Source organism: Micropterus dolomieu, linkage group LG13, assembly GCF_021292245.1.
Source record: "Micropterus dolomieu isolate WLL.071019.BEF.003 ecotype Adirondacks linkage group LG13, ASM2129224v1, whole genome shotgun sequence".
In the NCBI taxonomy this organism is placed as follows: Eukaryota; Metazoa; Chordata; class Actinopteri; order Centrarchiformes; family Centrarchidae; genus Micropterus; species Micropterus dolomieu.
Window position 1 is genome coordinate 3,235,415 of NC_060162.1, and position 24,848 is coordinate 3,260,262.

The 24,848-nt window shown below is 40.1% G+C and overlaps 1 protein-coding gene across 2 annotated transcripts in view; it reads left to right on the forward strand.

Annotated features, from left to right (window-relative positions):
• The first annotated feature begins 3,139 nt into the window (after window positions 1–3,139).
• Window positions 3,140–24,848, forward strand: part of ogdhb (oxoglutarate dehydrogenase b) — a 31,712-nt gene continuing 10,003 nt past the window's right edge. Inside the window, exons 1-11 of one of the 2 annotated variants that reach the window (XM_046067113.1) lie at window positions 3,140–3,293; window positions 4,682–5,062; window positions 10,016–10,204; window positions 11,777–11,870; window positions 19,101–19,216; window positions 20,507–20,661; window positions 20,792–20,938; window positions 22,486–22,576; window positions 23,478–23,657; window positions 23,751–23,879; window positions 24,654–24,833. In XM_046067113.1, coding sequence (XP_045923069.1) covers window positions 4,838–5,062; window positions 10,016–10,204; window positions 11,777–11,870; window positions 19,101–19,216; window positions 20,507–20,661; window positions 20,792–20,938; window positions 22,486–22,576; window positions 23,478–23,657; window positions 23,751–23,879; window positions 24,654–24,833 — 1,506 coding nt within the window. In that variant the 5' untranslated portion in view covers window positions 3,140–3,293; window positions 4,682–4,837. Of the gene's footprint in view, window positions 3,294–4,424; window positions 4,586–4,681; window positions 5,063–10,015; window positions 10,205–11,776; window positions 11,871–19,100; window positions 19,217–20,506; window positions 20,662–20,791; window positions 20,939–22,485; window positions 22,577–23,477; window positions 23,658–23,750; window positions 23,880–24,653; window positions 24,834–24,848 lie in introns of those variants that run through there. The other variant, XM_046067114.1, reaches the window with a different exon arrangement.

A 24,848-nucleotide genomic window follows, 5' to 3' on the forward strand; every position in this document is an offset into this window, starting at 1 on the left:
AATTAGTTCAAACTAGCTAACTGTATAAAGCAGTTCAAACTAGCTAACTGCATATAAAGCAGTTCGAACTAGGCCTTAAATTAGTTCAAAGTAGCTACCTGTTTAAAGCAGTTCAAACTAGCTAACTAAAGAAGTTCAAACTAGCTAACTGCATATAAAGCAGTTCAAACTAGGCCTTAAATTAGCTCAAAGTAGCTATCTGTTTAAAGCAGTTCAAACTAGCTAACTAAAGAACTTCAAAGTAGCTAACTGCATATAAAGCAGTTCAAACCAGGCCATAAATTAGTTCAAACTAGCTAACTGTATAAAGCAGTTCAAACTAGCTAACTGCATATAAAGCAGTTCAAACTAGGCCATAAATTAGTTCAAAGTAGCTACCTGTTTAAAGCAGTTCAAACTAGCTAACTAAAGAACTTCAAAGTAGCTAACTGCATATAAAGCAGTTCAAACTAGCCCATAAATTAGTTCAAACTAGCTAACTGCATATAAAGCAGATCAAACTAGCTAACTAAAGAAGTTCAAACTAGCTAACTGCATATAAAGCAGTTCAAACTAGGCCATAAATTAGTTCAACGTAGCTACCTGTTTAAAGCAGTTCAAACTAGGCCATAAATTAGTTCAAACTAGCTAATTGCATATAAAGCAGATCAAACTAGCTAACTAAAGAAGTTCAAAGTAGCCAACTGCATATAAAGCAGTTCAAACTAGGCCATAAATTAGTTCAAACTAGCTAACTGCATATAAAGCAGATCAAACTAGCTAACTAAAGAAGTTCACAGTAGCCAACTGCATATAAAGCAGTTCAAAGTAGGCCATAAATTAGTTCAAACTAGCTAACTGCATATAAAGCAGTTCAAACTAGGCCATAAATTAGTTCAAACTAGCTAACTGCATATAAAGCAGATCAAACTAGCTAACTAAAGAAGTTCAAAGTAGCCAACTGCATATAAAGCAGTTCAAACTAGGCCATAAATTAGTTCAAACTAGCTAACTGCATATAAAGCAGTTCAAACTAGGCCATAAATTAGTTCAAACTAGCTAACTGCATATAAAGCAGATCAAACTAGCTAACTAAAGAAGTTCAAAGTAGCCAACTGCATATAAAGCAGTTCAAAGTAGGCCATAAATTAGTTCAAAGTAGCTACCTGTTTAAAGCAGTTCAAACTAGTTAACTAAAGAAGTTCAAACTACCTAACTAAAGAAGTTCAAACTAGCTAACTAAAGAAGTTCAAACTAGCAAATAAAGTGGTTCAAACAAGTGAACTGTGTATAAAGCAGTTCAATATAGCTAACTGGAAATAAAGTAGAATTAAAAGTTAGTTCAAACTAGCAAATAAAGTAGTTCAAACTAGCTAACTCTAGACAAAGTAGTTACTAGCTGACTGTAAAGTTGGTAAAACTAGCTACTTAGTTCAAACTAGCAGTTAATAGCACTAACAGCTAAATGCTGCTGATAATATTTTTGTACATAAGATTTTCAATGCATTTCAATGCAGAATTTTTACATTGTTCTTCCACCGCTGGCAGTAATCACTTAAAGAAGTGTTTAACTTGCTTTTTACATAATCAGTGGTAGGACAAGGGTTGACATTTATTGCTCTATTCTAGGTACTGATAGTAAATAGCAGTAACTTATTTGAAATGCAGGATTTTTATTTATAAGAGTTTTTACGGTGTGAAATTGCTAAGTTAGGGATCTGAGTAGTGCAGCTGCTGCTCAGAGATGTAAACTAACAGGTTTGACAGATCAAAGAGGTAACTATGAATATGAGTGGGCACCTGAAGTGTTTGTTAATCTATCTCTCGGTCTGTCTGTCTTTAGTATCACAATAAGCTCATTAGCATCACAAGTAGAGTTGTGTTGCCAGAAACACTTTACATTAACACACATTAACATAAAAGTAAGAGACAGCAGGATATAGAGATACAGTGGCCTCTCTGGGAACAAATTCTTTAAAATAACAGCTATGCACCCGAGATATCCAAAGGCATTGGGAGACATTTGATTTAAACATACAATTTTGAAGTATTTTAGTTGAGTATATTCCACATAGTAACTAATGATACTTTTAGGCTATTTCAGTGGAAAACATTATGCAACTTTCACCTAACGTTTACTTCTGGAGCTTTCATACGCATCATGGTCCTCATCAGTAGACAGAGTTGTCTTGGAGACTGAAGAATAACAGTTTATCAGTGAATAAATACTTAATAAAAAATACGCAAAATGTGATTACATTTATAATGAACAATGAATATAATGTATTAAACAGTTTATTATTTTACTTTCCTCTCGCTTTTCATTTTTTAAACATTGTAAAACATCTTGATCTACATTTTGTGTATGTAAAGTGCAATATAAATACAATTTCTATCATTGTTATTATCATTATTATCATTATACATATAATAAATAAGTATTAGAAAATAATATTCATATCAAAAATATAAATACAATATCAAATATTATGTAATTTTTACACTGTTACACTGTTACATTGTCAGTCGTTCATGAACTGTTTAAATGCCATTGACTAATACTTAAAAATTAACTGCTTACAACTTCAATATAATGTTATAACACATTCATTAATTGTTTATATACTGCTTAACAATGAACATTTAATACACTGCTTTAAACTGTTGATTATCTTTACTTTCCTCCTCTTTATTTTTAATTTTGTGAAACATCTCAATCTGCATTTTGTGTATGAAATGTGCAATATAAGTACAATTTATATATATTTTTTTTTTTAAGTACTAAACAATATTTTATATTATATACATTATATATACATATACGAATACAGTCAAAATATTATATAATCGTTTTTTACAACTCAATTCATCATTAACTGTTTACACACCAGTTAACAAATACTTCAAAAATAACTGCTTACACATTATACTACAATATATTGTGCTATAACACATTAATTAATTGTTTATATACTGCTTAATTATGCTTAATAATAGAGGGATGGCATATTTAACTTTTACATAGTTAACTTTTACAGTAATGCACTGTTCGTCTTACTTTAAGTGTTTGCTGAATTATTATTTTTTTTAAATAAACTGTGTTTGCTGATGCAACCGCACCATGTTTGGTGCTGACGTCAGCGCTTGCGTGACGCAGATCAGCACCGGTTTGTAGACAGTACCCGAGCGCGCGACTCACTCAGCTCTCCAGCTGCAGTCGGAGAAGGATCTCACGCACACACCCCGCATCCTGCTCGCGCTCAGGACAGACAGGCAAGTGCTGCGTTTGGTACACGTGAGGCTGCGGGGAACAGGTAAGGAACTTTTAGTTTTACGTTAACTGACCCTGCGGTGAAGTCCTGCACGCGACGCTACAATCGGTGTTTGTTTGTGCGTGAACCAAATAAGTTTGTTTAGATCGTCACGTTGTTGGGACAAAATGCAAGCTTCCACACCGGAAATAATTCAATGTCACGATCAAAACTTTACGGTTTAAGTTTAAGACATGGTCTAAGTTGAAGTTAATAATGATGGGAGTTACTGCTGTTTTGAAGGGAACCGGATCTTTCGGCCTCAGTTTCTTTCCGGGAGCCGGTACTTTCAGCTCTTAAACTGGCTTTTCATTTAGTACACACTAACTTACCACTTCTGCTTACTGCCTGAGTCACACTGTTATTTGTTTGCAAGAAATATATAATTAGTCATATTGTTGATTAAAAAGTGGGATGTCAAAAACACACACAGTAACCTACATTCCCATTATTCCAATTACAAATTCCTATTTCATAAACAATATAATTGACATGATATAATATGAAACATAAAATACGTTTTCTCTGTTTAAAGTCATAATTTGTTTATTGTCATGCATTTATTTTTCATTCAGGACCAGCACATTACTTAAGATTTTGTTTAGGGTAAGTTTAAGGTCTTAGACAAACAACTTTATGTTGGGTCACCCTGATTTTATGGTTAAGAGCTCCCCAGTGATGGTCTAGCTATATTTAGGATGTACTGTGATATATCATCTGATCCAGATACAAAGAGCTAAAATAAAGCTACAGCACTGAGGGTCTTTTTTCATCACAAAAGAATAAGGCTGGTGATATTCTATATTTTTATTGGTCAACAAATCCCACGAAAAGACCAAAAAACAACAAGTAATTCATCCTGCTAACAAGTATTGTCTGTATAGCCTAGTTTCTTCCCCTGTTGCCATAGAGCTCCATTGTTGCACAGGGTGACATGTTCCTTCATTACAGTAAACACAGGTACTGTTTATTTATTTATTTTTGGCTCAACACCTTCCTGCTGTTGCGAACACTCTAGAGAACCAAATATGGATGAACTATCACTAAACAAAAAGCAGTATTTTCTAACATTTGATTAAAACTTCAGTGACCAGCTGTTCCAGGAAATGACTGAGCCTTTTTTTAAAAAAATGAAAGTAAATATTTATTTTTAAACATTCATGCCTTCAAGTATAGGAACCAATGGGATTTGACTGAGTACCACAGACAGGTACTTCAGGAAGTATTGAGTGACCAACACATTGTTGGTTTGGGGTCTTTTCATGGGATATGTTGAGAATAAGAAAAAACACAAGGTTTGTCCTTTAACTACAATATACAAAGCATATAGAACAGTGTCATTGTTATGTGGTGTGTTTCTGATATACACAATTTACATTTACACTAACCAGGACCCAGTGTACCGTCAGCGGAAGAGAGGCAAGCGGGAGCTGTGGAGAAGACAACCAGTTCAGCCAGACAGGTGTCCTTGTCCGGGACAGTGCTGTTGCCTTCTTCTTCGTCGTCAGGAAGGGAGGGGGGAGAGGAGCTGTGGCTGACCTGCAGCCATGCACCGCTTAAGGACTACAGTTGCAAGGCTTCGGCCTTTAACGGCTGCACAGAGCCTATCACAGCCAAGACTATTGATGACCGAAAGGGGCTTAAGGACGTTTCAGCCTGTGAGGCGCCTGAACACACCTGTGGCTGCTGAGCCCTTTCTTAATGGCACCAGCTCCAACTATGTGGAGGAGATGTACTATGCGTGGCTGGAGAATCCCAGGAATGTACACAAGGTACTGCAGATCTTTGTATATGTTTGATGTCACATCTTTTCAATTTGTCTTTAAGGTATGTATGCTAAATCCAAAAATCATTTTCACTGAATGTGTGCCCCCTCGCTTCTTCCTAAGGGCCCTGAAAAGAGAAGAAATTAGGTCTCACTGGTAACAGATAGCTGTTCAAATTGTAGTAGGGTAAAGGTTCAAATAGACGCTATCGGTACTTTGTGTGTTTGCTTGCGCATGTTTGAATGAAGTGTCATCAAAAAAGGTTGCACCAGTTCTTTCACGTTAAAAGAAGTTGAACCAAGCTGCTCTCAGGGTAAAACGTAGTTTAATATATATGTGTGTATATGTAAAAACATTATGTCAACAAATTTGTCAAGCGCAACCTCATTAGCATCTAAGTTGTGAAACTGACTACTAGCACTTAAGGCAAGGGAACTTTATTTGTAAAGCACATTTGAAAAACAAGAAAATTCAGAGTGTTTTACATAAAGCAGAAGAGCAATATTGTGAAAAACAAAAACAACATTTAAATACAAAATAAAAACAGGACAGTAAAAGTCACAGTGCAGTGTAAGATATTAGCCAAAAGCTTTAATTTGATATAATAAAATGCAGCTCCAAAAAGAAGACCCTTCTGATTTAGTAGATCTGCAGTTTTCTGGGAGCTTGTTCCAGATATATGGTGCATTTTAAGGTACTGAAGGGTTTAACATCTAAAGGAAAAAGCAGTCCCTTGATATGAATGACCAAGAAAGTGCCTAATTCAAAGATAATGTTAAAGGATCAGTTCACCCAAATTACAAAAACATTTTCTCACTCATCTTCAGTGAGGTCTGTCTGGCCATGCAGATGATAGGTCAGGTTTTATGCGTCCATGTTTTGAGATATCTGTCGCCATCACAATACAGTGGAGGTGTTTAATGAGTCGTGCTCATAGAATAGAAAGTAAATTTAAAAACACTCAACAGCAACATCTCTTTCCAGCACCTGCTACTCTTGATGAGTGGCTTAGCAAGGGAGAAATTTATTGTAGAAACAAAAGGGGGAATTTTCTACTGAAAAGACAAAAACTTTGGAAGAGATTTAGTTGATTTGTTTACCTTTTAGACTGCTGAAGTTGTATTAGCTTTAGCTGAACTTTGGACAGAACGAGGATAGTGGATTTTGTCCCCCATCTCTACCATTGAAAACTTGTTAGTAAGGGATCTCTTAATGGCCAGTATCAACAGGAGGACTGATTACTGTTCTGTATGCACTGATCCATTCAGGCAGAAAACAGTACTAACACAAGAACTGCTGGCACTACTGTAATCACCCCTGCTAGAAATACTGCTGCTGCAAGTACTACTAATTCTAACACTGGAACATTTTCTACTTGTACTGGAACAATAATGATAATGACTTTATGTATGACTCACCTTTTTGAAGACAGTGTTACAAAGTGCTTCACAATAAAACAGGGACAAGAAAATATAGATGAAAGATAAAGTGCAGTAGCTGAGGGGTCAGATTTGTACTACTTGTAATAGAGATGGGTTTCCAAGCGATGTCTTTGTGGGTTGCACACATAACTGTGAGCTTATGGGGAGATAAAGATTAAGAGTTTTTTTGTGTTTAAACTCCTCAAACCCGAGAAAGGAAAGCTCAGAGTGAAAACTAATGGTTAGCATCTAGTGATCTGGTCAGAGCTCTGGATTTTAACGAGGTGGTGGATAGTTTTGCGAAGAAGCTGGTGAACAAGACACACCTGTTTTAAGGCGAGACAGCTCACACTGTCACTGTGTGTTTATGGCTTTTCAAATAATAGTACAAAAAGTGTTTGTGTGATTTAAGAAAGAGACACGCCACTTAAATAATCCTGAATATAATTATATGTGGAAAGCCTGTAACACCATATATGGCGGCTGCAAGAAAGCCGATCGTCTGCCTTTTAACAGCCGAGCCAGGAAACAAATTCAGCCACTTGTATGATTCCACCTGACGTAAGTGCAAAGTTTAAGTTTGCGACAGTTTCAGATGTTGTGGTGGCAGCGAGGAGCAGCTGTGTGACCAGATCAGATACACCGCATGATGCGACTTAACATTTGAGGAACAACATACAAGCAACAACAAAGCATCACATACAGATCTACAACTGACAACACATACTAGTCAGAGCAGCAATCACATCAATGGGGTAAATACCTAGGGAAGGAAGTAAGAGTTAACAAAAAGTGCAATCAATACAAGATAATTGTAGGTGGATAGAAGAAGAAGAGCACAGGAAGTGCACGTTAGAGATCAGGAGTTAGAGGTGATATAAGAGGAAGTTTTCTCAGAAGAGATGAGACCCGGGTTCAATCCCCCACTATGACCCATCCACCATTGTGTCCCTGAGCAAGACACTTAACCCCTTATTGCTCCAGAGGCGTGCGACCTCTGACATATATAGCAATTGTAAGTTGCTTTGGATAAAAGCGTCCGCCAAATGAATAAATGTAGTGTAGTCGTGTATGCTGACTGGATCCATAACGTCAGTTAGCATAGCAATTGTTTGTCACCTGTGCTCTGGATAGAGCAGTGAATAAAGCTCGTGAAACCTTGTGCATGCGTAGTAGAAGTAGAACCGGCGGGGAAAACACTTTTTTAACCTTGTTTTGGGGCAAAGCCATTAATCTTTTTCGGTTGTTTTTATTAGATTTTACTGCTGATTCTATACATGCAGTGTTTATGTCCCAGTGACCAGTGAAACTGCAGTTATGACCCTCCACCCATTCATTCAGATAGTGGCCTGGATTTGCCTAGACTTTGGTTGGAGGGCTTCTGTGCTTTCAAACTTCTGCTAGATGGTTTGAGACACACGTGTAATTTACACTAACTGCAAGAGCTAACTTTGTGTAGTCTGGGCTAGCGTAATTACTGTTGCCATTTCTCACTGGATTTGCATACATCATGTTAGCTAGCTCGAGCCTAGAGATCAAAGCCCCTATCAAAGGGTACTGTCTGGTAAAAGGTTTTGGAAATGGGAGGATGAGTGGCACATGCAAAATCTAAACACTGATTTCCGGCAAGTTGCTTTATATCTAAATACTGAAAGTGCCCACTGATAAACTGTCCTGACATTGTGGCAGTGAGATATCTAGTCATTAGGAGTATCAATATAACACGCTGCTTATGGTGGCTCAAAACCAGTGCTACCATTGCTTCTATAATAATAAGTTAAGTGCTGTAAAGGGAATTTCTACCTTTAATTAGCTCTTCCAAATTGCTAGAAAGGCTGAGTTTCCAGCCTAATCTACAACTTTCAACTTTTCATTGACCAAGTAGTTGTTTTGTATCTACATTTCCTCAGAGCTCTGAGTGGATCATGAAGCACTGGTAGCTCTGAGTAACTAGAGATACGTCCACCTGAAACAAGTATAGACTACTGGTCTTTATTTTTCAGATTATTGTCATACAAATGCATCTTTGCTACATGGTATGACTACTTTTATTCAAAAACAGAATTAACTCTGGAAAGGTAGTTCTGATATGATGTGACATAAGGGGCAGCCCTGCTAGTAGTAACACCACGTCCCTAAATCATGAAGATATCTGTAATTTTACAGCATTTAACAGCTCTGTCCTCCTGCATTTTCTGTCTCAGCTCTGCCTTTTCTCTTTCTGTCGTTCTCCTGTGCATTTTTTCTCCACGCTGCTCTCCCACGCACACTCACGCACTGACTGAACGCTGTGTTGATGTGTGAGCGCGTGCAGCCAGTTGCGTGTGATGACAGAGATCATACTATCGGGTTAAAAGTGACCGGGAGGCTGACGGTCTACAGGTCCGAGGGACTGTGGCTGCCCTGTGACAGATTCAACTTTTATTCTCGTTTGACAAATGTCTGGATGTCACGTAGGAGAGAGTGAGACGCGCCTGTTGGATGGATTCTCCTGCAATTAAAAAAGATCGCTATATCATTGCTGCTGCTGGTTAAGTTTATAATAAACGGCAGGCTACTTTAATCTCCACAGCGTCTTCTTGTTTACAGCACCAAAGTGGCTAGTGGGAGTGACTGTGTTACCCGCCACGAGTGAAATGCACCCGCATTTAGCGCGTTGGCAGGTGTTAATGTCAAGCCCTGCACTTGACATCTGTCAACGTCAATGTTGCTGTGTTTGCAGGTGCATGCTGTAAACATTTAACCTGGGAGGATTGGGTTTCTTTATTGCTTCAATTTTATTGATTCCAATTCTTACTCCAAATCTACTTATCAAATCCGGTTCTGATTCCATCCCCGTCATCACAAATCTTCTCAGTGACAACTCAGTTTTAGACCGTCCAAAACTTTTGCCGCCTCTGTGACAAAATGATGCGTCCGACCCTCGATCCTCACCGTTTTGTGAGTTATTATGAAAATCAAGTAGGGGGTTCTCTTCTCGGATTTTACGGGGCCCCCGTAATGTACGGTAGAGGCATAGGGTCTCTATTCTCAAAATTCATCCATCTTGGCTAAAGTGAAAGGGGTCTCTAGTAGAGGGGCGTCTCTGGGGTCTCTAAGAAAAATGTAGATTGAATAATTTGTAGACATCATTCGTTCAGCGTAGGTCGGCATAGCAGGTCCTGGCAGATAAGAGACACTTGAATGGACTTTAAAATGCTTGCTGCAGTTCAATCGGGAGCACCGCTGAAAATTGCAGATAGTTAGGAACCGATAAACAGAATTTGATTAAAAAATCCTTTTTTAATCCCACAATGGGGAAATTTCCAGTGTTACAGCAGCAGCTGTGCATAGTGCAAAAAGAACAAAAGACACTCTAAAGATAAATAAACAACAAAGTTCTCGATAACCATCCCTAGGCATGACCCTGTGCTAAAAACACATTAAAGAAGTAAATAACAATGTATAACTTAAATAATATATAACAAATTCTGACATTTGTTTAAACTTGTTGAGTAATTTGTCTCCTTTCATTCTCTCTCCTTTTGTCTCCCTGCAGTCCTGGGACATATTTTTCCGTAACGCCAATGCTGGGGCTCCGCCTGGTGCGGCCTACCAGACCCCTCCATCGTTTAGCGGGACTTCTCAGGGACTGGCCAGTGTCCAGGCACTGGTGGGGGCTCAGCCCAACGTGGAGAAGCTGTTGGAGGATCATCTAGCAGTACAATCACTCATACGAGCCTACCAGGTAAACTAACTCCAAACACACCTGAGCTGTTTGTCTCACACAGAAAATGTGTGTTGCTTTGTTATTATAAGGCTGGGTTTTTGTAGAAGTCTATACTATTTTCTGACAGTGACCTTGAGTGTGTTTACGGATGCAGTGATCCTGAACAAATCGTATCAGAGTCCACGTGACATTTATCTTCAGGCCTCTGCTATCAGTACAGTGAAACGATAAGAAGGAACAGTAAACTAAGAATAGATTGTCTTTGCAGTTCACTTTTGGGAGAAGATGCATTTTACGAGCCCCAACTATCAAACAATGGCTCATGTTTTAGGCTGCATTTGTTAGAAAAGACGCTGTTGCACACATTAAGTTACAGACACGCAGGCTGGTGTTTTCAACCTGTAAAGTTGTAAACAAAGTGATTCTGGTTTGGTTTATTCAAAAAATATTCTAATAAATTCAGGAAAGGTGATATTAAAGTTTGATGACCTTGTGTAAAAACAGTGTAATGATGAAATATGGCTTAAACAATCAGTCATACAGAGGACAGACAGAGAGCTCTAGTGAACCTGCCCTTGACATGTAAATCTAATCTCTAATCTAATGTCTTTTGTCATTCCGTGGGCCCAGTTTAACCTGCTTTCATTACCATGAAAATATGCATATTCATTGTTGCCTCAAAGCAGGGGATAGTTCCGGTTGTGTTCCTGCTTGGTACTTGTGATTGACCTTATTTTGAAAACTGGACGTTGTCACGTGTGTTTCCTCCTCGAGTCCGACCCAGTTGGATAAATAATGTTGTATGTGGTTCTCGTCCGGCGTAACATGAAGACTTCACAGCCTCTCTTCAGGCAGGACTCTCATCCTGCAACACTTGTCTTTGTAAAGACAGAAACTGACAGGGTAAAGTCTCTAACCTGCCTGTCAGCTCGCTCTGGTCCGTTTCAGTGGATTTACCATAAAGGCTTTAATACGTGTGCACTCCAGATTTAGCTAGCTTAATCGCCTTCTCACAGATGAGCGACAGAAACACTCAAAGCGGTTCTTTTCAAAGAAGTGCCGACATGTCAACGTAAATGTTTGGTCAATTTTATTCGGTCTTTTGACTTAGTAGACCGAACACCGAAAGTGACGATTAATTTCGGTGGCCGAACATTCGGTGCATCCCTACCTAACATGTTGCAGGCGGTTGGGATGAAGCAAATTATAGCTATAAAAGGAACTAAAGTTGTCAGGTAAATGTCGAGGAGTAAAATATTTGGCTCTGGAACGTAGTGGAGTAAAAGTAAAAGCATAAAATGGAAATCAATAAAGTTATTGTACTTGAGTACATACGGATTTAGTTGCTTTTCACCACTGCCCGAGCACATTAGGGCAGTGTCGAATCTGCTGATGACCTGTTAAACGACTGTTTTAACAACATCTTGCATCCTTTTTAGCAGGATTCTTGCTAACATGTGTGGACATGTGTTAGGAAATCTTACAGGAAGTGGTCAGCAGTTTACAAAGTGCAGACAGACTCTAATCTGCTGAAACGGGCTGACAAAGACTGACCTGTTGCACACTTACACTGTGTTTCTCTGTTTGTAGGTACGAGGGCACCACATAGCGAAGCTGGACCCCCTGGACATCAGCTGTGTAGACTTTGACGATGCCCCGTGTACCGTCGGTTTCCAGAACGTTGGTGAGAAATATTAACCTGCTTACATGTTAATTTCATTTTCCTTCGCCTGTTCCTGTGATTTGATAAAAGAAGTGGAAGTAGTCACCATTGGTTTGTGGACTGCCGTTTTGAAGCCCCGAGTTTGGCCTACAGGGTAAGCTACGCAAGTAGCCACGCATTTATACGTATGTATTGGTATCTGCGTTGTTCTGCAATTACACCACCAACAACACTAGCTGGCGGTTGCGTTATAGGCCGAGCAAACTAACTTCCGGTTTAGCTTCTAGACATTTGTTATCGACCGAATGGATCATATTCTCATAGTGAAACAAGTCACTTTGCAGGGGTTGTGATGCTCGAATATAGTATAGACGCTTTCATCGGATGCGTTGCCAAGGTGATGCGCCCGGCTCGAAGTGAACTTGTTTACTGGTTAATATGGTGAGTGATATCCAGTACAGTGTTTCCCATACATTCATTTGTTTGTGGCGTCCCACCACATTATCAGCGCTGACCGCCACATATTGATTGTCGTTTTTTTTTTTTTTACTATTTAAGATGGTAAAACTTGCAGGCAGCGCATATTCGCTCAGCACCTCCTCTCACTCGCTCCCTCTCTCTCTCTCCCGCAAACACATTGACATCAGACCAGTCTGTGCATTGAATGGTTAGTATCATGAACATCGCTGCACAAATCCGTCCAACGTCAATGTTGGAGATCCCCCGCCACGCTCGCCAAAGTTACGCTGTCATTCTGTGGGAAACACTGCGGTAAATCAGACAGGTCGGTAGAAAAACATTCTTGTCTCAAATTAGTGGTAGTGTGACCATATTTCAGTTTGGCCAAGTAACATTTCTTTTCTTCGACTGGCAGCTAAGGTTATTTACTTGTTATGGATTGCTTGCTGGAAGTTAAGTTTGGGCCAGAGTAATGCACATGCGCAGTACCGTTTGTTTATGTTGTTACCGTTGAAAGCGTCTATAGTAATATAGTAAAATTTACTTCAAAGCACAGAGCACTTCCTGTGGGCTTTGAGGAAATGCGATATTACCAAGCCGAGCAATCACAGTTTTCGAGGTCCGCCTCGCCGCGCACGTCTGGCTACGCTGTAGGGTACAGGGCTATGCGCAGGCTATGCCGTAGATTCAACACAGAAGTATTAAAGGAGACCTATTATACTGCATTTCCAGATCTATAGTGTCTCTCTATGGCAGCTTTGCATGATTCAAAGTTCAAAGAAAGAATTTTCTTTCTTATACTGGCTTTTCATGTAGGCCTTCATTTCAGCCTCTGTCTGAAACAAGCTGTAGATGCTCCTGTCTCTTTAAGGCCCTCCCCCCGTCCAAAGCCCACTGTCTTCTGATTGGCCATTGTCTTATGTGTTTACCAGGTTGCCACAGGGATAGGGCTGCATGTTCCTTTGTGGGCGTGGCCAGCAAATGAACAGTTTAAAACAGAGGGGCTATCGGAGGTTTTGGCTCACTGGGATTTCTCTTAAATACTTTTACATCATTATTTGAAACTTTGGTCATGTTTAACAGGAACATCTGACAGTGTAACATCATAGAAATGCCAGAAAATATGAAAAAGCATAATAAGTCCCCTTGAATCAAGCTTAACTCTGCCTGGCATGGTGACTCATGTGGCTACGTTGCGATCATAGCACAATCACCAATGCATCTTGATGTATAGAAAATTTTGGTTCCTATACAATATTTATTTTTTTGTCACTGTTAGACCACTTGCTACTATTAAAACAGTGTATTTGTAGCGTCCGTAACATCCATGTCCAGAATTATAATAAACAAATAAATTTACTTTCATCATCTACAAAGTCAAACACGATTTGTTCCCAGCATCTGAAAAGTTTCCCCAATTTTTACACGTAACATGAATGTCTTTGGTTTGTGGACTGTTGGTCGGACAAAAAGCTATTTGAAGATGTCACCTTGCCGTTTTATGGACTAACTGATTAATCAGTTACTTTAGAAAATAATCTGCAGATTAATCGATAATGAAAATAGTCATTCGATGAAGCCCTACGGATTAGCCTTCAAAATATTTCTGAAAGAAAATACCCCCATGTTTATTGGAGAGGGAGCTTTTACATGTTTCTACCCCGGTATCTCATAATCCCCTGAAATGAGCAGGATGACAACTTGCAGAGCTGCAAAGCACATTGACTAAAATATTATACTGAACACCCTCACAGCTGTTTTTATTATGATTCGACCTCTACTATCCCCAGCTGAGGGCAGTTCTGAATAAACGGAAAAACGGATTATTAATGATTTACTAACATTAATAACAGCAGCAGATTTGATTGTTTATTAGAAAGAGTAAGTCATTAATAAAAGAATTGAATTGAATTTCTAAGAAGCCATGGTTTAGGTGAAGAGGAATTAAAGAGCTTACTTGAGGAATGATCTACACCTGGCACAACCCGCCTACCTAAAAGTAGTTTTACTCGATTCCTATTAATTAAATTTAAATGATTAACACACAAGTTATTACCCATTAATAAAGCAATTAAGTACAACATAGTCTTTGTAAAGTATGCCTTATTAGAAAGTGGTGCCCTATATTTATTTTGTAAAAATTTCATTTATGTTTAAAATGTATTTGACCAGATAATTAATCATTAATGTCTATATTCACATCCTAATAAGTGACTTTTTGTTTGCCTTCAGGGCTTCCAGGCAGAAAGACTCTGAGCCCTGAGGGCAGACTTCTCCCATGTTCAGTTTGTTCTTGCACATGTGTATCCTGTTGTTCTTATCAGCTCATACTGTGTATAGCAAGTTATAGTTTGTGAGGAAACAAGATAAGGCTTAAGGGACTCCAAGTGTCCACCAAAGCATTTCTTTCTGACGCTGAGTGCTGAGTGTTTTTTTCTGGTCGCCTTCAACTTTGGGAAAAACGCTGCGCTCGTCACTGTCACTTTTTACCCAGCTGTCCAATCACAGTAGAGGAGTGGCGGGACAAACACCACACCGTAGCAACGGTTACTATCCTGGAACCGGGCTTCGTCGAACCTCAGCTATTGGACTAAACGGTGGCACTCGCCGAGATGTTTCCTCGCCCACAAAATCACATGAACCTACATACGGCGAGTCCGTCCTCTCTCTCTACCTGCTTCAGCCTTCCCTTCATGCAGAACAAGAGCCAGAACAAGTACTCTGCTCTGTGTTGACATTTTTATATCCAGTAAAGTTTGGTAGAACTACTTGCAACAAATGTATCATAGCAACCAAAGCAGTCGGAAAAAACGCTGCGCCTCAAAAACGCCCGCTAGCGCTCCCTGATGGGCGTTTTCAAAAGAGCAGCTGGCAAAAAACGCTTATTTGGACACGGGCCCTAATGTCCGAAATAACTCACTACTGAGTTTGCCATTTTGTAGGTCTGTCTAAATGTGTAGTGACAATTATTATACCCTATGTCCGTGGCTGGCAAAAGCCGGCCGCCAACAAAAATATGTAGCCCGTGGCCAGATTACTTTGATAACAGCAAAAAAAAAAAAAAAACATTATAGCGGCTGGTGCTGAAACAGATTTCAGTCATGACAGCAAAAGTTACTCACATAATCACTTCCTCTTAAGTGAAGCGCCTGCACATGCTTGAATGTTAACATGTAAAACGATCTCTTCATAATCAATTTCGTTGAAAAGGGAGATACTAGCAGCAAGTGGGGAGTGAACACACAACCCTTCGAACGGGAGTCCTGTGCTCTACTGACTGAGCTTAACAGGCACACAGTACATGGATTATTTAATATATATAAATTTACTACGTCCTGGCCCGCCATCTAATGACTTGAGAATAATTTGGCCCGATGCCAGACTTATTTGCCGACCCCCGCCCCATGTAGTCGACTCAAAGTCCCAGAAGTAATTTTGAAGAGTAGCAAACAACTGATGGTCACTACCCAAGCCGTATGTACCATCATGCATTGCCGTGATAGAAAAATATCCTACCGATTGACGTTGATCTGGCACGTTTGCATGTGTGTAAGTAAAGGTGCCTAGAGAATGATTTGAGTCGTGTCCGAAGGTGTTGTTTTAATTTTGCCGGTGAGCTCACTAAGTAGTCTTGTCTTGTCAAATGTCCTGCACGTGTGTATCTTGTTGTTCTTATCAGAACATACTGTAACCACGATATAGTTTCTGAGGATACAAGTTAAGCTGACAGGTTTTATGGTCATTAATGCGCGACTTTCTTCCCCCCGTCAGTTAAAATGTTTGTGTTGTTTTCTGACATTTTTCCCCAAATGAGGATACTTAACATGATGTTTAATGACTTACTTTAAACATGTTGACTCAGTTTCAGTAATGTGTTAACTAAACATAGACTTGTTAGTTTTGACACAGTCAAACTGAACAGTGTGTGTGTGTGTGTGTGTGTGTGTGTGTGTGTGTGTGTGTGTGTGTGTGTGTGTGTGTGTGTTTGCTGTGGTGTGTTGTGCATGCCTGCAGCAAACGGTCATTGTGCCTGCTGAAAAGGTCGGGGCTCTGAGTTCAAAAACAGGTGATTGTTTTGAGCTGTGATAGGATGTTTCCACAGCTAATAGAGGTATTGTTCAGTTTCACCGAGTTCTGCTTTGTCCTGGCCGCTTCACAGAGGTGCAACAATAGGTTGGCGTCGGGGTCCGAATCAGCCTGAAAGCATAAATGAGCATCTCTGTGCGATACTTAGCCTACACAGTGAGTGCGTCAGTGTCTCTCCAGGCCTCCAGAGTTGTCTCACTATAAAAAAGGTCTCTATAATCAGATCGCTGGAGGGTAGGACGAGAACTCTTTGCTCTTTTTAGTGGGGACTAACCTTTGACCTACATTCAGTGACTGCACATAACTTTCTAATCTAATAGGCTGCCTCGGGTCCGCGGCGTTCCTGTGGTTTATCAGCAGATTATTAACCTAGTGTTGAGGTTGCCCCTGCGCTCCTCTCTGTTGGCTTTAAAAAGGCCCAGGCTGACGGTTAATTTGGGTGGTACTACTTAGAAAGGAGGTGTGTGTGTGTGTGTTGGCTCGTCCAAACCTTTGCTCAGCAGCCAGTGGGGTCAGACAGGACTTATTCAGGCTTATCTGTGCCTGCTTCATTAAAATGTTACTGTGATTAGATTGCAGGCAGAAATTACTTGATTACTGCCTATACTTTGAACCATCAAAGACAACAACGTGTGTGTTGCTGGGTGCGGGGGGGGGTCTGCAGACGCGGGGAGGAAAGTCTAAAGATCCCTTATGTAACGCAGAGAACTGACTCTGGCATATTGGTTTGAAAACCCCCTGCACTCAGCACAGCACCCTGCACTAATTTGCTGAGAACAGACGTAGATACAACCCTCTCCGCCTCCCACCGTTCCATACTGTCTTATCTCTGTTTGGTGCAACCAGGACATCACGTGCTATAGATAAACACAAGCCACCCAATAATGTGTCAGCCTGCTGCTCCTCCGAATATTGACTTTTGAAATCTAACCCATCAGGTCGGCCCTGTTCGCCGCTCCTCCCTGTTCTTGTTCTGACTCTCTGCGTGGTTTATTTTCAGGGGAACCTCAGACACAAATCTGCCCCAATTTTGCTTACGTCAGCAAAGTTTAGTAAATATTTGTCAACATAAACACACAGAGGCAAAGAAAGAGTGATTTTGTTGCATGACGTTGTTTAGTTTTTAGTCCTTGCTTAAAATTTTTCAAAAATGTGCTAATCTCCGTACAATTCTCTTGTATTGATTACACTATTCGTTAACGCTTAAGTCTTCCCCTAGATAGGGCTTGGGCCAAAAATGTTGGATCACTTAACAAATGAGGCAGAACTTTCAAAACAATTATTACAAAATATTTTATTCAACAACTATGCTTGAGTAAAATTAAGTAAAATATATTTCTTAATTATATCTTAATAGAAAAATGATGTATACTGTTTTTCTTGAACAAAGATTTTATAAATGAAAACAACCTACTATTAATATTAGACCTGTACTAGTGATACACTGCTGAAGAAGAACATAAAAAAATATGAATTAATGAGGAGTTTTAGGTTGAATGATAAAGCACGATTAAGAGTGAATGATTAATAAGTTTATAAAATAATTTACTGTCCTAAGTACATGTAATAGCAATAAAATAATTTTGCTTCAAATTTCAATCTGGTGTCTTCTTTAAGTTTGACAGAATACCTTATTATCTCAATTAAAAGTACTGAAACAAATGTTTACGTGACATAAAAAGGAAAGTTACTATTTTTGCCAGGTGGATTTTTTCATCTACCAGTCCCATTGGCAGGCGAGCCAAAAAGATCATTTCCACCCCTGCAAGGAAAGGTTAGCCAAATGTATTTACAGAGCTCTTTCAAAAACAAGGTTTACTAAAATAACAGAACTTTGTGCACATTTTCTGTATAATTAATACCAACCTACATGGTTGTTTCCTGAAAAGCATTACCAGATTTGGTATGATATAATGATCGCAATTTCTATTATATTATTATATTCATTGAATAAAGACAAGGTTAAAAGCCTGCAAGCAGGTATTCAAAGGAGGACACACTCCACATTCCTTTTTTGTTTGGCAGGTTAGTCCAGAGCATCGGGTCCTGACAGAGAAAGCTCAGCGACATTCAGATTGACATCTCATACGGGATTAAAGGATAATTTGAGATCCAATTCAATGTCTCAAAATGTAAACAAATGCCATTTTACTAGCAAGGAGGAGTTCTTCTCAGCCGGTGAAAACATTTGTATTATGTCTTTAGTTTCTCTGGAGGATCTTTGTCAAGTCTGAGAACCTAACCCAGATGATGTCATAGTGATGTCATCAGGGACATCTCAGTTTGGGCTCAGGGAGTACGCATCGTTAGCAGGAAACCTCCGTTACGTCCGCTGCATCAGTTTTGTCCATTCTTACTTTATCTAGTCCCCCAGCATGCAGCAACTCTCTTAATTATCTAATAATGGATCCAAAATTACACTAATTACACTAATGCAGGTCAGGAGTTTGAATCCCACGAGTAGTTGATTTATTGATTAACGATTTTGCTAGCTGGTTAATCGTTTCAGACACATACAGACCAGGACCACCACAGACAGGAAGAGGTCTGTGAGTGGCACCAGGCAAACCATTAATCAATTAATCAAAGCTTACAAATAAAGTGATGACAGATTATAGCTCAAATGGGCTGTAAGATAATGTTCCAGGATTCCAGGAAATCTTCATATCATTGGTGTTTCCTTTCCTCTTTGTGTCTTTACAACAGGTCTTTACGGGCTGGCTGAATCTGACCTGGACAAAGTGTTCCGACTTCCCAACACCACCTTCATCGGTGGCAGTGAGAGCGCTTTGCCGCTCAAAGAGATTATACGCCGCCTTGAGGTAAAATGCTTTAAAATGGGCCACTAGTATAAAAAAAAAAAAACATCCACATTGTCATAATAATTAATAATAAGTATTTGTAGGGGTGGGAATCTCTGGGCATCTCACGATTTGATTACATCTTGATAAAGGATGTCTGGATAATTACCAGGCATTTCATTTGCACGTCTCCTCATTAGCTTGAAAGGACTAGTTTGCACACCTAATTTGCTTGACGAACCTCCGCTCCTCCGAGGTCACCACCCTTTTCTCCGCTCCACAAGATTTCGCCGTCACTCGCTTTCATTCGCTCAACCGCACACTCGCTACACACAAACACATTACGCACCGCCCTTAAAACACCTAACTTACGCTGCTCTTATAACAGCATCTGTCACGTAGATGTTCTTGAATGAGAGGAGGAAGCTAGCCAAGCATTAAGTGTTACCGTGATATTAATCCGCTGTTGATATTAATGATTGTGTGAAATTTTTATTCATTCAGCAGCGGCGGTGCACCAAATATAAGGTGAAGACCGGTCTCTGTAATGTGCACGCCCCGACTGTACTTCCGAGTTCTGCCTTTCGCATTGTTATTCCACGTCCACGTCCGCATCTCGATGCATCTAAGAATGGATTTTTTTTCTCTCCACCCTCATTTATTTGTACGGCACCTTTCATTGCAGAGTAGCTGTCCAGGGTTCTTCACTAAACAGGGTTTAAAAACTATGAATGTCGAGCAGAAAACTAAAATAAACAATACCAATAAGTAAAAAAGTCTTGTTACATTACTGTACCGTGTAAATAAAAACAATGAAACAAAAAGGGAAACTTTTGAGCTGACAAATGGGATTATCCCCCGAATTTAAAGCCAGTATAAAAGCACATCTTTAATTTTGAGTTTGCCGTTCTAAGAGTGCTCCTCAGGGGCATAAAAATTGAAAGCAGTTTAACCAGATTTCTTAATCTGCCAATATGCCAGGTTATATAGGGGTTTATAAACAAGTTAAAGGACTTTAAAGAGGAACAGATGAAAGATCTCAGCCCGGCGGTTTTGTATGATACTAACAGATCAGAAATAAAGCATTCAGAGCTTTCAAAGTTATCAGTAATATCTTTAAATCAACTCCAAAACACACTGTCAGCCAGTCTAAGAAGGTAACGATGGTGAGCATCACTGTGAGGTCTGTAACTTTTGTCTTCAGACTAAACTCTGAGCGCAGCTTCTGGGTTTAACAGAACATGTGATACCTGACGTTAGACTCAGGAAGCCCTCTGCTTGGCCACGCTGACCTCTCCCTCTCTCTTCTAGATGGCCTACTGTCAGCATATAGGAGTAGAGTTTATGTTCATTAACGACGTGGAGCAGTGCCAGTGGATCAGACAGAAGTTTGAGACACCAGGCATCATGCAGTTCAGCCTGGAGGAGAAGAGGACTCTTTTGGCCAGAATGATCCGATCCACAAGGTCTGTCCGGGTTTCTTCTCATTCCTCAGCTCCGCAGTAATTAACTGAGCGGGCTAGGTGGGGAGGGGTGTTGGTGTTATAGATGTTCTGAGCCGCAATGTGAAGCAGCAGCACCACCTCCTGTCCACAGGTTCGAGGAGTTTCTCCAGAGGAAGTGGTCTTCAGAGAAACGATTCGGACTGGAAGGCTGCGAATCGCTCATCCCGGCCCTGAAGACCATCATCGACCACTCCAGTCAGAGCGGCGTGGACAGTGTGATCATGGGGATGCCTCACAGGTAAACAGCACTCGTTACACGTCGAACTGGTGTTGTGTAAAGCCGGGCAGACAGCCTGCACTGTGTGATAACGCTCTCGTTGCCTTTCCGCACAGACAGAACCTGCGACTTTTATGGAACCCCGGTTGTTTTGTCCCGTGACCATTTGAATAAAGTTTAATCAAACAAGATGTGCTTAACAATGCTGACTAAAAGAAAGGCAACACTGCTTTGTGCAATTCTAGTATGAATGGAACATAGGAATAAAAAAAAGACAAATATTGGAGCTGCAGGTGGCTGGAAGTTGCAGACTGTCTGTTCTGCAGCAGAGTCTCACTCAAGACTACAGTTTAATCCACAACAGGCCGGAAAGTGCAGAAGCAGAGGAACAGAGGTGTGGACCCAAGTTGCAGACACTGACGAGGAGGTTGCAGTTCAAATAAAGATTTATTTAGTCCAAACAAAACAGGAATACTAACAAAAAAAGGCTTACGTCTAAATTCACAGCGAGAGTCCGAACAAATGGGAAAATCCAACAAAGGCAGTCAAACACGGGTTAAATCCAACAATCCAAACACAGGGAATATCCAAAAAAAGGGTAGAAGGCAGTACAACACTCAACATAAGACGATGACACCACGAGGACTGAACAGAACTGAGGGCAATATATACAAACAAGCGGGCAGGAAACAAATCTCGACAAAAACACATGAAACTGACCACTACAAAATAAAACAGGAAGTAAATCTAGTGACAATACATAAAAGGACATGTGAAACCAAATACAACAGAGAAGAAGGAACCAATGATCAACTAACCAAACCTAAACAAGAACACAGAGGCAAAGAGTAAAACAGGAATGGACCAATACTACTGCTCTAATATTATAAAACAAGCTCACTACAGTTTAAAATGGAGCTCTTGACAGCAGCCATGTGGGAGATTGGACTGTGGAAGTGCTCAAACTGTCCGACACACAGTTAGTTACTCGTACCGATATCTGGGCTTTGGGAATCGGCCGATGCCGAGTCCCGATCCGATACCAAATTATTAATATTCCTCACTGCGAGGAAGAGACTGGGAACCGTTCTTTTACGTGTAAGGCAACATCAAACATTGCTCCCTAACTTTTAAAAATAAATTGGTTGGTGGTGTTATATTTTGATGTCACTGCCACTCGAAACGTTGGCTTTGCAGATACTGCAGGTCGTAGAACCTCCAAACATCAGGTTTCTTGTTTTTAGCCCCTTCCATGCTGTGGTCTAGCAGCAGAGCACTTACGGTACTAAATTTTATATATTATCTGATTAGGGATGTTTTGTCAATTATTCATGTGGTAATTTAGTCATGTGTTGGAGATTTGGTTCCCCTCTTTTCCCGTCTCTGGCTTAAGTACAGAGAAGTAATTTTTCACATTATGAATTTGACGCCTGATGAACATCAGTGACTCAAACGTTGTGTCTCTAATAAACTCAATTCCTACAGTGTGCGGGATTTTTTTCACACGATACATTGATGAAACACCTTGACTGATTGGTCCCTCCCGATGTGTCTGTCTCCGTCTTCAGGGGTCGGCTCAATGTGCTGGCTAACGTGATCCGGAAGGAGCTGGACCAGATCTTCTGCCAGTTTGACTCTAAACTGGAGGCTGCAGACGAGGTTTGAACATTACCTGCTGAGACCAGAGAACATATTGATTAAAGTTACATTAGAAGTTATCAGTGATTGTAAGGCTGCACGCACTGATTATTTTCACTGCCCATTAATCTGTTGTTTTAAACTCAGAGCCAAAGGTTTTTAAACATTGCTGGACATTGTGGGAAATTTGCTTTCTTGCCGACAGTGTGATGAGTGATACCACTCTCCTGTCTGTAGCTTCATATTTATTGTACAGACATGATCGTGGCAACGACTGCAAAAAGCCGAATAAGCAAAGTCAAGTCAGTTTTATTTATACAGCCCTATGTCTCAAAGGTCTCAGCACAGGAGACCCTCTGTCCTTAGACCCCCGCGTTGGAAAAACACATTTTCCAGAATGTCAAGCCATTTGCAGTTGCTTTGTTTTGACCGTCCAACAGGCCAAAACCAGAAGAAATTACATTTTTAAATGATTTAAAGAGAGTTCAGCAGCGAATCGTCACATTTGAGAAACGGGAATATGCAAATGTTTGGGGTTTTGACTAAAATGATTAGCAGACTATCGAAATTGTTTTCTGTTGGTGTCGATAACTGATTGGTGTACTCACAGATCATTTAGCACAAGTTTATCATGTGAAATCAAGGCCGAAGTGTATAAATATGCCCAAATATGCTTGCTTAAGGCTTTGCACAGTGAATTTTAGCTTCTTCCTTTCTTACATTTTCCCAAAGTGCAGAACAGAGCGGTAAAAAAAGCAGCACAAATGAGACAGATATTTTATTTATTTACTTTTTAATTTAGTAATGACTGGAACCTTTATTATGTTTATCTACTGTCTCTTATCTGTGTTGTGTCTGAAAAACAAATCTTCCTACGGGTACAAATAAAGTAACCTGAACCTTCCTGATTTTCTGCTCTCAGGGCTCTGGCGATGTGAAATATCACTTGGGGATGTATCACAAGATGATGAACCGTGTCAGCGAGCGGTACATCACGATGTCACTCATGGCCAACCCGTCCCACCTGGAGGCAGTGGACCCGGTGGTGCAGGGAAAGACCAAAGCTGAGCAGTTCTACGGCGGAGACACTGAGGGCAAGAGGGTACGCTGAGTCAGGCCTTTACGTAAACATACGGGGAAGGCGGTTTCGCTCGTGTTCTTAACGTGTTTGTAACCCGATGAATGGACTTCACAGGTGATGTCTATTCTGCTTCACGGCGATGCTGCATTCGCAGGCCAGGGTATCGTGTACGAGACGTTCCACCTGTCTGACCTGCCGTCCTACACCACACATGGCACCATACATGTGGTGGTAAACAACCAGGTACACATGCTTGGGCTCTGATGAGAGTTAGTCTCCTATAATGTCCATGAGTCTTTCCTCAGATACTGGGTGCTGTGTTAACGGGGTTATACAATTTTTCATATTGCATATAAGGAGAATTATATATAAATATTAACAAACTGTCAGTGTGGATCACATGGGGAAGACGTTCGATTTACAGTTACTGTATGTTGAAGACTCTTTTTAATCAGTAAATTATGTGGACTTCCATTATAGTATTGTTTGTGAATGAGTATAAACTGTATTAAACTTACTTTTACTGAACTTAGTAAATGTTTTTATGCAAATTTCAATACATTTATTCAGTTTAGATCTCCAGTAAAAATCCAGTCTACCTACTGAACCCTTTAAACATTTCTCATAATAACATTTTTCAGTTAGAGCAACAAATAGTCAAGTGACTTTGTTACTGCACATATTCTATGATTTTCAAATGGTTTGAGTCTAAAGAGTTTATTTAAATTGAATATATTGAAAATAAAACCTGTTTAGCTTTATGAAGTGTTGTTTTCTTGAAGTAACGAAGGCTGCCGAGATCCTCATTTCGTCCCTTCATTACTTTATCATCAATTTTCGTGAATACACATTGGATGCAGAGCCTGAAATGTTTTGGCGAGACAGTTGGCAGTAGATTCAAACCACATAATGGATCTAGAAAATAGTCACAATAGCTGAGTGTGAACCTTGCTGGTTAGAAAGAGTGCAGTATCATAGCAGCTGTTTATTTAGTAATTAATACTCTCATCCACACAGATTGGTTTCACCACAGATCCCAGGATGGCACGTTCATCTGCTTATCCTACAGATGTAGCACGGGTCGTCAACGCGCCCATCTTTCATGTCAATGCAGACGACCCGGAGGCTGTGATGTATGTGTCCAAGGTGGCGGCCGAGTGGAGGAACACTTTCCATAAAGATGTGGTCGTAGACCTGGTAGGTATATAGGAG